Source organism: Rhinoraja longicauda, chromosome 11 (genome assembly GCF_053455715.1).
Source record: "Rhinoraja longicauda isolate Sanriku21f chromosome 11, sRhiLon1.1, whole genome shotgun sequence".
Lineage (NCBI taxonomy): Eukaryota > Metazoa > Chordata > Chondrichthyes > Rajiformes > Arhynchobatidae > Rhinoraja > Rhinoraja longicauda.
In genome coordinates, this window is record NC_135963.1 from 6,768,200 (window position 1) to 6,783,444 (window position 15,245).

At 46.2% G+C, this 15,245-nt stretch overlaps 1 protein-coding gene across 1 annotated transcript in view; it reads right to left on the reverse strand.

Annotated features, from left to right (window-relative positions):
- LOC144598022 (calcium-activated chloride channel regulator 1-like) overlaps nucleotides 1–15,039 on the reverse strand; it is a 29,818-nt gene extending 14,779 nt beyond the window's left edge. The window contains exons 1-8 of the mRNA XM_078407895.1: nucleotides 14,878–15,039; nucleotides 13,533–13,673; nucleotides 11,787–11,937; nucleotides 10,354–10,462; nucleotides 9,549–9,714; nucleotides 8,450–8,671; nucleotides 3,501–3,725; nucleotides 2,766–2,943 (exon numbers count right to left, since the gene is read on the reverse strand). Of these exons, the coding sequence (XP_078264021.1) occupies nucleotides 2,766–2,943; nucleotides 3,501–3,725; nucleotides 8,450–8,671; nucleotides 9,549–9,714; nucleotides 10,354–10,462; nucleotides 11,787–11,937; nucleotides 13,533–13,673; nucleotides 14,878–15,039 (1,354 nt within the window). The remainder of the gene's footprint in view (nucleotides 1–2,765; nucleotides 2,944–3,500; nucleotides 3,726–8,449; nucleotides 8,672–9,548; nucleotides 9,715–10,353; nucleotides 10,463–11,786; nucleotides 11,938–13,532; nucleotides 13,674–14,877) is intronic.
- Nucleotides 15,040–15,245: the final 206 nt, after the last annotated feature.

Here is a 15,245-nt window from a genome sequence, read left to right on the forward strand (position 1 = left end):
ACAGAAAGTGGCGAATCTTAAGAAATCTCCACCTCAAAGGAGATCATCGGAGATATTTTAAAAAGTAAGTCGATAAATCTTTGAAAGATGAGGCGCATGAGGACCGTGGGAAGAGGAGTTGAGCATGGGGCAACTCTGCCATGATCATATTGAAGGGCCAGGACAGACTATACTGCCCGTTTCCCGTGTCCAAATATCTCAGATTCATCGGCTGCCAACTTACTGTTGATGCACGACTCAAAAATGAGCAAAAAATTAATCTGTCAGCAATTTCAATTAAAACCCAGGGCAATTTATTTGAAAAGGCAAAGGCTTCATTACAAGAGTAAAGAGAACTTGAAACAAAGAGCCACAGAGTCATAGAACACAGAAAGCGGCTCTTCGTCCCATTCTGTCCATAGCAAACATCAAATACCCATGGACACTCATTAACTTTGCCAGCACCTGGACTGTATCCTTCTATACCTGGCCATTCAAGTGCTCATCTGGATATTTCTTAAACATTGCCAGAATCTTTGCCTCCACCATCCAGGGGCAGCACGTTGGCACAGCGGTAGATCTATGAGCTTACAGCGCCAGAGACTCAGGTGCAATCCTGACTATGGGTGCGGTCTGGACAGAGTTTGTACGTTCTCCCCGTGACCCGCATGGGTTTTCTACGAGATCTTCGGCTTCCTCCCACACTCCAAAGACGCACAGGTTTGTAGGTTAATTGGCTTGGTGTAAATGTAAAAATTGTCCCTGGTGCGTGGAGGATAGTGTTAATGTGTGTGGATTGCTGGCCGGCGCGGACTTGGTGGGCCAGTGGGCCTGCTCCGTGCTGAATCTCTAAACTAAATTAAACTAAAAATTCAGGCAGTGAATTCCAAATTCCAGTCACCCTCTGGCTGAAAAGGCAAATGTGGGTCCCTTGAAGACAGAAGCAGGGGAATTTATTATGGGGAACAAAAAAATGGCAGACGAGTTAAACCGTTACTTTGGATCTGTCTTCACTGAGGAAGATACACACAATCTCCCAAATGTTCTAGGGGCTGGAGAACCTAGGGTGATGGAGGAACTGAAGGAAATCCACATTAGGCAGGAAATGGTTTTGAGTAGACTGATGGGACTGAAGGCTGATAAATCCCCAGGGCCTGATGGTCTGCATCCCAGGGTGCTTAAGGAGGTGGCTCTAGAAATTGTGGACGCATTAGTGATTATTTTCCAATGTTCTATAGATTCCGGGTCAGTTCCTGTGGATTGTAGGGTAGCTAATGTTATCCCACTTTTCAAGAAAGGAGGAAGAGAGAAATCGGGAAATTATAGACCAGTTAGTCTGACAGCAGTGGTGAGGAAGATGCTGGAGTCAATTATAAAAGACGAAATTGCGGAGCATTTGGATCGCAGTAACAGGATCGTTCCGAGTCAGTATGGATTTACGAAGGGGAAATCGTGCTTGACTAATCTACTGGAATTTTTTGAGGATGTAACTAGGAAAATTGACAGGGGAGAGCCGGTGGATGTGGTGTACCTCGACTTTCAGAAAGCCTTCGACAAGGTCCCACATAGGAGATTGGTGGGCAAAATTAGAGCACATGGTATTGGAGGTAGGGTACTGACATGGATAGAAAGTTGGTTGACAGACAGAAAGCAAAGAGTGGGGATAAATGGGTCCCTTTCAGAATGGCAGGCAGTGACTAGTGGGGTACCGCAAGGCTCGGTGCTAGGACCGCAGCTATTTACAATATACATTAATGACTTGGATGAAGGGATTAAAAGCACCATTAGCAAATTTGCAGATGATACAAACCTGGGTGGTTGTGTGAACTGTGAGGAAGACGCTATGAGGTTGCAGGGTGACTTGGACAGGTTGTGTGAGTGGGCGGATGCATGGCAGATGCAGTTTAATGTGGATAAGTGTGAGGTTATCCACTTTGGTGGTAAGAACAGGAAGGCAGATTATTATCTGAATGGTGTCAAGTTAGGAAAAGGGGACGTACAACGAGATCTGGGTGTCCTCGTGCATCAGTCACTGAAAGGAAGCATGCAGGTACAGCAGGCAGTGAAGAAAGCCAATGGAATGTTGGCCTTCATAACAAGAGGAGTTGAGTATAGGAGCAAATAGGTCCTTCTGCAGTTGTACAGGGCCCTAGTGAGACCGCACCTGGAGTACAGTGCAGTTTTGGTCTCCAAATTTGAGGAAGGATATTCTTGCTATTGAGGGCGTGCAGCGTAGGTTTACTAGGTTAATTCCCGGAATGGCGGGACTGTTATATGTTGAAAGACTGGAGTGACTAGGCTTATATACACTGGAATTTAGAAGGATGAGAGGAGATCTTATCGAACCAGGGGCCACAGGTTAAGAATAAGGGGTAGGCCATTTAGAACAGAGATGAGGAAAAACGTTTCAGTCAGAGATTTGTAAATCTGTGGAATTCTCTGCCTCAGAAGGCAGTGGAGGCCAATTCTCTGAATGCATTCAAGAGAGAGCTAGATAGAGCTCTTCAGAATAGCGGATTCAGGGGGTATGGGGAGAAAGCAGGAACGGGGTACTGATTGAGAATGATCAGCCATGATCACATTGAATGGTGGTGGTGGCTTGAAGGGCCGAATGGCCTACTCCTGCACCTATTGTCTATTGTCTATTGACCACGTCTGTTCTCTCCTCATAGCTGAAGCCTTCCATCATGGGCAAACATCTTTGTGAATCTCCTCTGCTGCTCCTCTCCACCCTTCATTTGCTGAGCTCCCAGGTATGAACAGTGTGGCTATTTACTGTTGGTCACCTGTCCTTCTTGAGAGCTCCTCCAGTTCTTTGGCTGCACCTGGTCCCAGTGCGATGGTGTGGATTTTGGTTCCACTCTCTTCCACCTCTTTGAAGCAGTCGCCAATTCCTCCGTCCTCTCCATCCGTGAGCAAAATAATCTCGTCTCCATTTGTAGCGCCGTCATCACCGCGAAGTACCTGCAATGCCATCGGTTATCAGTGAGGAGAGCAAAATGTAATACCTAAAAGTTATGTGTTGATGAAACCTTCCCCAAACTTTACAAGTTCACAAGTTGTAGGAGTAGAATTAGGCCATTTGCCTCATCGAGTCCACTCCGCCATTCAATCATGGCTGATCCCTGCCTCCTAATCTAATTTTCCTGCCTTCTCCCCATAACCCTTGACCACCCGTTCTAATCAAGAATTTGTCTATCTCGGCCTTAAAAATATCCACTCACTTGGCCTCCACAGCCCTCTGTGGCAATGAGTTCCACAGATTAACTACCCTCTTACTAAAGAAATTCCTCCACACCTTTCTAAATGAGTGCCCTTTAATTCTGAGGCTGTGACTTCTGGTCCTAGACTCTCCCACCAGTGGAAACATCCTTTCCACATCCACTCTTTGCCTTTCATTATTCTGTAAGTTTCAATGAGGTCCCCCCTCGACCTTCTAAACTCCAGCGAGTACAGGCCCAGTGCTGTCAAAGGCTCATTATATGCCAACCCACTCATAACTGGAATCTTTACAGCCTTACCTGAAAACCAGACCGAACCCCACTACAGATGTTTGTTCCTCCACCGGCAGATGTTGGTAGTAGTTTTACAAGGTTCTTCCTCACAGCGTCATTATCAACAGTCTTCAGCTGCGTTTTAATCATTGCACGAGAATTAAAAGTGACAATTCCAGCTTGTGATCCTGTCTCAAGAACCTGCAGCAAGAATATCTCGGCTGCTTGTCGAAGCCTGCCAATGCGATTCTCCTGTTTCATAACAAGAAGAAAATAGCAACGTTAAACACAGCCCTGTTTAGTAGGTGAAAAACAATGCTGGATACAACTGAATCTTCACATAGCAACAAGGAACTGCAGATGCTGGCTTATACCAAAGAGAGACATAGAGTGCTGGAGTAACTCGAGTAAAGGGCAGCACAGTGGCATAGTGGCAGAGTTGCCGCCTTACATCACCAGAGACCCGGGTTCGATCCTGACTATGGTACTTGTCTGTATGGAGTTTGTATATTCTCCCCATGACCTTGTGGGTTTTCTCCGGGATCTCCGGTTTCGTCCCACACTCCAAAGACATACAGGTTTGTAGGTTAATTGGCATGGTGTAAATGTAAAATTGTCCCTAGTGTGTGTAGGGTAGTGTTAATGTGTGGGGATCGCTGGTCGGTGTGGACTCAGTGGGCCGAAGGGCCTGTTTCCACGCTGTATCTCTAAACTAAACTAAACCCAACTCAACGGGTCAGGCAGCATCTCTGGAGAAAATGGATTGTTGGTGTTTCGGGTCGGAACCTTTCTTCATACTTCACGTTTTTTTCACGTTTTTAGATCTAAACCATGAAATTGCAATCATTCTGTTGGAATCAGAATGTCAAGTCAAATTGAGTTTGTTGTCACATGCACGTGAATGGTGAGGTACAGGTACATTGAAAATCTTGCTGCATGAGGCAGCATCACAAACACATAGACACTGACAAACACACAAAAACATAAATCACATATAAACTATAGATATATTATGCAAAAATTCCACAAGATTGTGACAAGAAAATGACAGCATTAAAAAAAAAAAACGTTGTCAGAAAAGTAACTCCGTAGTAGTGCAAGAGGTGGACCACAGTGTGTCGTAGTTGAGGTAGGACTAGGGTTGTGTGGGTTTAGTTTTAATGTAGTTTAGAGAAACAGGTCCTTCAGCCCACCAACCAGCGATCCCCGCACATTAACACTACCCGACACACACTATGGCAATTTTACATTTATACCAAGCCAATAAACCTACAAACCAGTTTGTCTTTGGAGTGTGGGTGGAAGCAAAAGATATTGGAGAAAACCCATGCAGGTCACGGGGAGAACGTACAAACTCCATACAGACAAGCACCTGTAGTCAGGATCGAACCCGGGTCCCTGGCGCTGTGAGGCAGTAGCTCAACCACTGCCCCACCATGCCACACTTGGTTCATTTAAGAACCTGATAGTTCACAAGTTCACTGCTTATAGGAGTAGAATTAGGGCATTCAGCCCATCAAGTCCACTCCGCCATTCAATCATGGCTGATCACTGCTTCCTAATCCCATTTTCCTGCCTTCTCCCCATAACCCTTGACACTGGCTCTAATCACGAATGTATCTATCTCTGCCTTAAAAATATCCACTGACTTTGCCTCCACAACCCTCTGTGGCAAAGAGTTCCACAGATTAACTATCCTCTGACTAAAGAAGTTCCTCCTCACCTCCTTTCTAAAAGAACTCCTTTTAATTCTGAGGCTATGACCTTTGGTCCTAGACTCTCCTACCAGTGGAAACATCCTCTTCACATCCACTCTATTAATGCCTTTCATTATTCTGTAAGTTTCAAATGAGGTCGCCCCTGAACCTTCTAAACTCCAGCGAATACAGGCCCAGTGCTGTCAAACGCTCATCATATGCTAACCCACTCATTCCTGGAATCATTCTTGTAAACCTTCTTGTATAGTTGTAGGACTGCAGCAATCCTGATAGTGTGAGGTGGTGTGAGACCTCGGGTGTCTGTATCCCCTGCCCGATGGTGGCAGCAAGAAGAGGAACCACCTCATGCGGATGCTTTTAATGGCAAAGAGGACCCTGTCCATGTAAGTGTGTGTAGGATGGAACTGCAGACGCTGGTTTAAACCGAAGATGTACGTAAAATGCTAGAGCAACTGAGCGGATCAGGCGGCATCTCTGGAGAGAAGTAGTAGGTGACGTTTCGGGTCGTGACCCTTCTTCAGACCACAGGGGAAACGTGAGATCTAGATCTAGATAAAGATATGCAAAAATGTAACGATGATAAAGGAAACAGCCATTGTTTGCTGTGAGGCAGGTGAAAACGGGTTACAGACTTCTTTTCACCTAGCTCACAGGTAACAGTGGCCCGTTTCTTTTATCATCGTTATTTTTTGCATATTTTTCATTCATCTATATACTAAAACTCTTGTTTGTTTGTTCCTGAACTACAGCCAAAATGGTACACAATAACGTGACAATTTTAGGCCCACCTTACTCACCGTCGTCCTTTTGGTGCTAATGGAAGAAGTTTCATTGAAATCGTTGTTATATTTTTAAAGTTATTCACATTTTATAGTTTAAATCTGTCTCCTAGGGAGGGGGGAGGGAAGGGGGGTTGAGGGGGATGGAGGGGGGAGGGGAGGGGGGAGTGGGAGGGCGGAGTGGGGGAGGAGAGGGTGCTGCACCAATGCAGGAGAGGTTTGGTCCCAACGGGTCCACTTGGTCTAGTTTGTTGTACATCTCCCTATGTCACCATACTATATGTCTCATTTGGACATATCTCAGTGGATTGTGTGGGGGGACCGAAGGGAGGAAGGGGGGTGAGAAGGAAGAATAAAGGGGGAACTGGCGTGGTGGGGTAGGAGGGGAGGGAGAATGTGTAACTTTGTAAGTGCCCTATATGGGTGACAATTTGCATCCCTTGGGTATGCAAGCAAAGAATTTCATGGTGGCTTGTCACATGTGACAATAAAGTATTCAATTCAATTCAATTTTCCCGCTCCCCTGACTTTCAGTCTGAAGAAGGGTCTCGACCCGAAACTTCACCCATTCCTTCTCTCCAGAGATGCTGCCTGTCCCGCTGAGATACCCCAGCAATTTGTGTCGATCTACAGTTTAAACCAGCGTCTGCAATTCCTTCCTCCACACACCATCATGGACAGAGTCCTCGTCTATCTTCTGCCCATGTTGGGCCGGGGTTTGAATCCACCGTATTCCTGGAATTACCATACGGCCATGACACCACCAGTCAGGATACTTTCCACCGTTGAACTATTTGGTCACTCGTGACCCGATGTCCAATGACACATCACCCACTGAGAGGGGGCGACGCTAATTGGATGCCATCTCCCATCTTACCGCTGTCTGCAATTATAATTGGGTGGGAAGGAACTGCAGATGCTGGTTCTCACCGAAGATAGACACAAAATGGTGGAGTAACTCAGTGGGACAGGCAGCATCTCTGGAGAGAAGGAATGGGTGACGTTTCGGGTTGAGAGCCTTCTTCAGATAATTGGGTCACCTTATATTTGGAAAGACTGTTGATTTCACACAGGGAAAGATGACTCAGAGATGAGATCAAATAGTCCCTTTGTTTTCGAGTTACATTATTAATTTGTGTCTGGAGCAAGCTGTGGTGTCTAAGGGCTGTTGAAGCATGAAGAAAATTGGAGCCAGCACATCTGGGAACAGTCACAAAACCCATCTGCTATTTTCCTAGTGTCTGGCATGAACCCAATGCCGTCAGACATCGGCAGTACATGTTTCAGCCTGAACGCCTCTCTCAATCAACTCCACACACATTCTGGCATGTCACTTTGTGGTCTTTTCCTGCACCATAGTCATGTACACAGTAAGCTGTAAGAACCATGCAGCCCCATAGCATCCTCCTCACAGCTCACACTGCCACCCAACTTTGTGTCATCCGCAAACTCAGAGATGTTACATTTAATTCCCTCTTCTAAATCGTTAATATATATTGTAAACAACTGGGGTCCATCACCGAGCCTTCCGGCACCCCACTAGTCACTGCCTGCCATTCTGAAAAGGACCCGTTGGTTCCTACTGTTTGCTTCCTGTCTGCCAGCCAGTTCTCTATCCATGTCAATACCCTACCCCCCAATACCATGTGCTCTAATTTTGCACACTAATCTCTTGTGTGGGACCTTGTCAAAGGCTTTTTGAAAGTCCGGTTTCTACACAAATATAATCATCTCTTGAGTTTAGAGATACAGCGCGGCAACAGGCCCTTTCCGCCCTGCACATTAACACTATCCTACACATACTAGGGACAATTTTTACATTTATACCAAGCCAATTAACCTACAAACTGTACGTCTTTGGAGTACGTCTTTGGAGGAAACTGAAGATCTCTCGGAGAAAACCCACGCAGGTCACGGGGAGAACGTACAAACTCCGTACAGACAGCACCCGTAGTCGGGATCGAACCCGGGTCTCCGGCGCTGCACTCTCTGTAAGGCAGCAACTATACCGCTGTGCCACCGTGCCGCCCAGTTGAGGCTGGCATGGTGGCGCAGCGGTAGAGCTGCTGCCTTACAGCGCCGGGAACCCGGGTTCAATCCCGACCACCGGCGCTGCCTGTACAGAGTTTGTACGTTCTCCCCGTGACCTGCGTGGGTTTTTGCCCAGGAGCTCCGGTTTCCTCCCACACTCCAAAGACGTACAGATGCGGTCGGTTAATTGGCTTGGTATAAATGTAAGTTGTCCCTAGTGTGTGTAGGATAGTGTTAGTGTGAAGGGATCGCTGGCCGGCGCGGACTCACTGGGCCAAAGGAGCCTGCTTCAGCGCTGTATCTCTAAACTAAACGAATCTAAATGCTAAAATAAAAGTGAACTGCTACAAAGACAAAAAGCATTGCACAATGTTCCTTTGTCCTAAGTCCCCGTGTGGTCACCCTCTCCACCGATTTTGTTCAGTGGTTTTATCATAAAGGACCTTACCATATTCATGCTTCCTGAGACGTCAAGGACTAAACAAAGCACCCGGCTCTTGGCCTGTACAAGTGTGAATGTTGGTTGGACAGAACCAGTGTGGGGCGAAGAAACAATTTTGAAATCCTCTGATTCATTGATCACTTCCCAAGTGCTCCTGTAATTGCACATTTGGTTCTGCATGTTGGGCGCTTCAGTATTGTGAGTGTTGTTATCACAGAATTCGACCACCTGGAAGTTTGGAGAAAAAAAAGCCTCGAGTTAACCAGATGATTAGCGAAAAGGAGGTATTTTCCAGGTGGTCATAATTGATCTTTAGACTTTCGACTTTCGAGATACAGCTCAGAAATAGCCCCTCCATCCCCCCCTCCCCCCACCCCAGCCTTCACCCCATCCCCGCTGAGTCTGCGTCGACCACACACTAGCACTATCCGATATGATGGGGACAATTTACAAATTTATCAAAGCCAATTAACCTACAAACCTCCACGTCTGTGCGGTGTGGGAGGAAACCGGAGCTCCCGGGGAAAACCCACGCAGGTCACAGGGAGAACATGAAAATTCTGCACAGACAGCACCCGCAGTCAGGACCGAACCCAGATGTGGAGAGGATGTTTCCACTAGTGGGAGAGTCGAGGACCAGAGGCCACAGCCTCAGAATAAAAGGACATACATTTAGAAAGGAGATGTGGAGGATTTTTTTAGTCAGAGAAATCTGTGGAATTCATCGTCACAGACGGCTGTGGAGGCCGTCATTGAATATGTTTAAGGTGGAGATTGACAAGTCCTTGGGTGTCAGGGGTTATGGGGAGAAGGCAGGAGAATGGGATTGAGAGGTAATGATAGACCAGCCATGATTGAATGGTGGGGGAGACTGAATGGCCTAATTTTGCTCCTTTAACTGTGATTAGTACGGGTGTCAGGGGTTATGGGGAGAAGGCAGAAGAATGGGGTTGTGAGGGATAGATAGATCAGCCTTGATTGAATGGCGGAGTAGACTCGATGGGCCGAATGGCCTAATTCTGCTCCGATAACCTATGAACTTATGAACATGCTGGAACACAATTAATCATCAGTGGGAAAAGAACAGTTTGGTGACTCTACTTACATTTTCCAAGCCTTGATTATACATTATGGAAGCGGATGCAGTCTGATCCTTGTTTGGATAAAAGTTACAACTTCTATCGTACAATCCTGTCCTTTCATTGATTTTACAATCTGAACAAGACCCACCGCTGCACTCCTTAACACTTCCAGTTATCTCCTTTGTACACCTGCAGACCAAATGACAAAAATAAAACCGATTTGATTTTGAGCGGCATTTCTATAAGTAATCATTTTGCAAGATTAGGGCGGCACAGTGGTGCCTCACAGCTGCAGAGACACCATTCTGACTAAGGGCCCCGTCTGAGTGGAGTTTGCACGTTCTCCCTGTGACCGTGTGGGTTTTATCCAGGTGCTCCGGTTTGCTCCCACATTCCAAAGACATGTGGGTATGTAGGGTAACCCTTTAAATGCTCGAAGGTGGTGCGGTGGCGCAGCGGTAGAGTTGCTGCCTTTTAGCATCAGAGACCCGGGTTCGATCCTGACTACGGGTGCTGTCTGTATGGAGTTTGTGCGTTCTCCAAGTGACCTGTGTGGGTTTTCTCTGGGAGCTCCAAATACGTACAAATTTGTAGGCTAATTGGCTTGGTAAAATTGTAAATTGCCCCTAGTGTGTGTAGGATAGTGTTGGTGTACAGGATGCTCGATGGACAGAGCGGGCTCGGTGGGCTCCTGTTTCCGCGCTGCATCTCTAAACTAGACTAAAGTAAGCAGACCACAATGGGCAACAGTCAGATGTTGTGGCCATGTCTCGGAATCTCAAACTGTCTTCTTCACAGAACAAAATAATGTGATTTCAATTGCCTCACCTCGTTACCTCAATGCGTCCATCGCTAGATTTATAAAAGGGCAGCTCATCACTGAATTCATTAAATACACCCCACCGGAGATGGGCCCATTCGTGAACAAATAATGGTCCTGTGGAAACAGAAGTGTATTTGTTCAATGTAATGCTCTCACTTGCAGTTAAAACTCACATTTCTGAGTGTCTCTGAAATTTCCCACTTCTCCCAAAAGAAACCATTTGATCCGCTGAGTCTATGCCAGCTTTCAGAGCAATACCATCTGTCCTATTGCGCACCCATTTCCATGTGCCCAACTTATGCCCACCAACTTACAGGATGGTGGGTATATGTAACGAGCTGCTACAGGAGGTAGTTGAGGCAGGAAGTATAACAGCATTTAGAAGACTAGTCTCTCCACATCACCCTCTATATCGACTTGAAACGTCACCCATTCCTTCTCTCCAGAGATGCTGCCTGTCCCGCTGAGTTACTCCAGCGTTTTGTGTCTACCTTTGGTTTAAACTAGCATCTGTGGCTCCTTCTTACACATTTAGAAGACACTTGGACAGGTACATGAATTTAGTGGGTTTTGGGCCAAACACAAGCACACGGGGTATAGAAATGAATGGCAGATGCTGGTTTATACCGAAGGTAGACTCAAAGTGCTAAAGTAACTCAAAGGTTCATAAATTCTTGGAGCAGAATGAAGCCATTCGGCCCATCAAGTCTACTCTGCCATTCAATCATGGCTGATCTATCTTTCCCTCTCAACCCATTCTCCTGCCTTCGCCTCACAACCCCATAACTCAGCGGGTCAGGCAGCATCTCTGGAGTAAAAGGATGGATGACATTTCGGGTCGGGATTGAAGAAGGGTCTTTATCCATGTTCTCCTGAGATGCTGCCTCGCCCGCTGAGTTACTCCAGCACTTTGTGTCTTTCCACGAGCATCTGGCTTCGATGGGGCATCTTGGTTGGCATAGATGATTTGGGCCGAAGGGCCTGGTTCCATGGGGTATGACTCTCTGACTCTTTAACTCCACCCACATTCTCCCGCCACCCACCTAAGCAGAGGCTGATTTACAATGAGTCAATTGAAGTACCAATTGGGAACAAGTTTGTCAAAAGAATAGTAACTTCCTGGAGACACAAGGAACTGCAGATGCTGAAATCTTGCGTTTAAAAAAAACGCTGGGGTAACTCAGCGGGTCAGGCAGCACCTATGGAAGGAATGGATAGGTGACGTTTCAAGTAGGGACGCTTCTTCACTCTGAAGAAGGGACCAGATACGAAGCATTGCTTATCCTTTTCTACCAGAGATGCTGCCAGGCCCGGCTAACTCCAGCACTTAGCGACCTACTTACACCCTATTTTGTCCTCCCAATTGTTGGCATCCCTTGGAAACTGTTTCATCGTATGCAAAGGTACATATGCGGTCATTGTTCTCAAAATGGCTTACCTCTCTTCCCATAAATTTGAAGCAGTCTGTCATTTAGAAGGAAGCCCGGAGTGAGGTGAATGTACCGGCCCTTCTCTCCACATCCTCCATACTGCAGAGTGTAAGGGGTGTCTCCATATTTAGGATTTTCTTCAGCAATGATTACACTGGCCTATGAAAGACAACTGCACATGAAAATCCATACAGTATTGATACTGTGCACTATCCAGGTAGAAAGCTCAGGTCTGGAGAAAGGTCTGTATGTGGATGGGAAGGTGAAGAAATATAAGAAAATAACTGCAAATGCTGGTACAAATCAAAGGTATTTATTCAAAAAATGCAGGAGTTACTCAGCAGGTCAGGCAGCATCTCAGGAGAGAAGGAATGGGTGATGTTTCGGGCTGAGACCCTTCTTCAGACTGATGTCAGGGGGGGCGGGACAAAGGAAGGATATAGGTGGAGACAGGAAGATAGAGGGAGAACTGGGAAGGGGAGGGGAAGAGAGGGACAGAGGAACTATCTAAAGTTGGAGAAGTCAATGTTCATACCACTGGGCTGCAAGCTGCCCAGGCGAAATATGAGGTGCTGTTCCTCCAATTTCCGGTGGGCCTCACTATGGCACTGGAGGAGGCCCATGACAGAAAGGTCAGACTGGGAGTGGGAGGGGGAGTTGAAGTGCTCTGCCACCGGGAGATCAGGTTGCTTAAAACGGACTGAGCGAAGGTGTTGAGCGAAGCGATCGCCGAGCCTGCGATGTGGATGGGAAGGTGGAGAAAGGTCGGTATGTGGATGGGAAGGGGAGTTGAATTGGCTTGGCAACCTGGAGGTCCGAGCATTGCAACCAGGAAATCTCGTAGACTTTCGCGGACTACAGATTGTTGGAAGATCTCACGTAGACAATGTTTGCGCTATGGACCTGTTTCTGATTGTATATCTCTATGACTCATTGCTGATGGATTTTCGTTTGCCAGGCTCAATTTTATTTCTATACACACACACACACACACACACACACACACATACACACCACACACACACTCACGCACACACACACACACACACACACACACACACACACACACACACACACACACGCGCGCGCACACACACGCCCACACACAGGCACAGACACACACCACACACACACCACACACACATATGTACACAAAAAGAATAAAGAAACTATAATTTTTTCTATTTATCTATATGAAATAATATAGAATGAAAGGCCTGGGTTGAGTGGATGTGTGGGGGAGTCTATGGAATTCATTGCCACAGACAGCTGCGGAGGCCAAGGGTTTAACTATTTTAAAAGCGGAGATTGATTGATTCTTGACTAGTACGGGTGTCAAAAGGTTTGGGGAGGAGGCAGGAGAATGGGGTTAGCAGGGAGAGATAGATCAGCCATGATTGAATGGTGGAGTGGACGAGATGGGCCGAATGGCCTAATCTTGCTCCAATGACTTATGAACTTATGTTTTTGCTTTCCAACATTATCGTCCTTCCTCCTTACTGCTCTTTCGTCCATAAATCTGCAGGTTTTATCCTGCACATCCACTTTGGCAGTCAGTAATAAGCCTTGGGTAACACGGCGCTCTTAAGTCAAGAGTGTTTTATTGTCAATTTGTTCCGAAACGGAACAATGAAATTCTTACCTGTGTGGCGGCAGCATAAGGCAGTACTCAATAGATAATATAATAAACAAACAAAATAAAATACAATCAATAAGTTTTAAAAAGGCAATCTCGTGCAAAAAAACCTTTGTACCTTCTCGTAGGATTGCGTGGTTGGTCTCTGAATCGAGCTGACTTCTGGCCAGCTGGATGGCAACAGGATCTTTACATCCGAAAAATAAACTTTGTTTTTGGTAGCTCGGTGAAGGTAGAGGGAGGCATCTGTTATCATTGTCTAAAAGGAGCACAGGTTTTAAAATCAGTGGCTCGTTGTGTCTCAGACGCATAGAATCATACAGAGTGCAAACAGACCCTTCAGCCCAACTTGCCCACACCGACCAACTACACTAGTCCCACCTGTCTGCATTTGGACCATATCCCTCCAAACCTTCCTATCCATGTACCTGTCTAATTGTTTCTTAAACTTTACGATAGTCCCTGCCACAACCACCTCCTCTGGCAACTAGTTCCATATGCCCACCATCCTTTGTATGAAGCAGTCACCCCTCAGATTCCCTTTAAATCTTTCCCCCTTTACCTTAAACCTAAGTCCTCTGGTTCTTGATTCCCCTAGTCTGGCCAAGAAACTCTGGGTGTTAACCTGATTTATTCCTCTCTTGATCTATAAGATCACCCCTCATCCTCTTGCGCTCCAAGGAACAGAGTTCTAGCCTGCTCAACCTCCCCCTATAGCTCAAACCCTCGCACATCCTCGCAAACATTATGGCAACATCCTCGTAAACATTATGTTATGTAATTATGTTGACAGAGGCAATCGTGGACACACATTCTTTTAACTCTTTTTCCTATCATCAAAACCTAAATTCAAACGAGTTCAATGCGGTATGAAGATGTACATTGACACTAAGCAACTCGAGAAGCACGCACCACCAGACTGAGAAACACCCTCTTCCCCTCTAAACAGTCCTTCTATAAGCTAGGGTACTGTCCGATTCACCTCTAGCTCATTGCGAACATTAGACTTTGTCTGGAACTGATATACTACAATGCTGAGAACTATATTCTGTACTCCATATCGTCCCGTTTGTTCTATCTATTCTATTTGAATTTGATATGTATAGTGTCATCTGATCTGTATGGATAGCATACAAAACAAAGTTTATCAAATAATAAATCTAAACAGGCCCTTCGGCCCATCGATTCCGCGACGACCACCATTCCCCGTACACTAGCACTATCCTACATACTAGGGACAATATTACAATTTTTACCGAAGCCAATTATCCTACAAGCCTGTACATCTTTGGATACCGGAGCTCCTGGAGAAAGCCCACGCTGTCACGGGGAGAACGTACAAACTCCGTACAGACAGCACCCATCATGAGGGTCCGGGTCTCTGGGGCTGTAAAGCAGCAATTCTATCGCCATGCCGACCCCCAACCTAAACCCAAACCTAATGAATTCATTTCAGATCTCACCTGGATTTTTTCAAGAAGCATTTCATTATGTTCGATGCTTGGTTTAATGGCAATCACAAGGTCTCTGTAACCATTATCCACCAAGTCTAGTCCAAAGCAGCTCTCAATATAGGTGCACAGAAGATAGGTGAACACTAAGTTAAAAGGTTTACGCAGCACCATCGTTACACTGACGTTCTGTTCTGCTCTGCTGGTCGCTAGTGCTGAAATAAACCAAGACGAACTAATGGAAGGTTGTACCTGTAACAGAAAAGGTGTGAGATGCTCGTTTGGACTTGTTTGTGACATTCCATCCCGCAAACCTGAACATGACTAGAAACAGAAAAATAGGTATAGGAGTAGGCAATTTGGCAATTCGGCCATTCAAT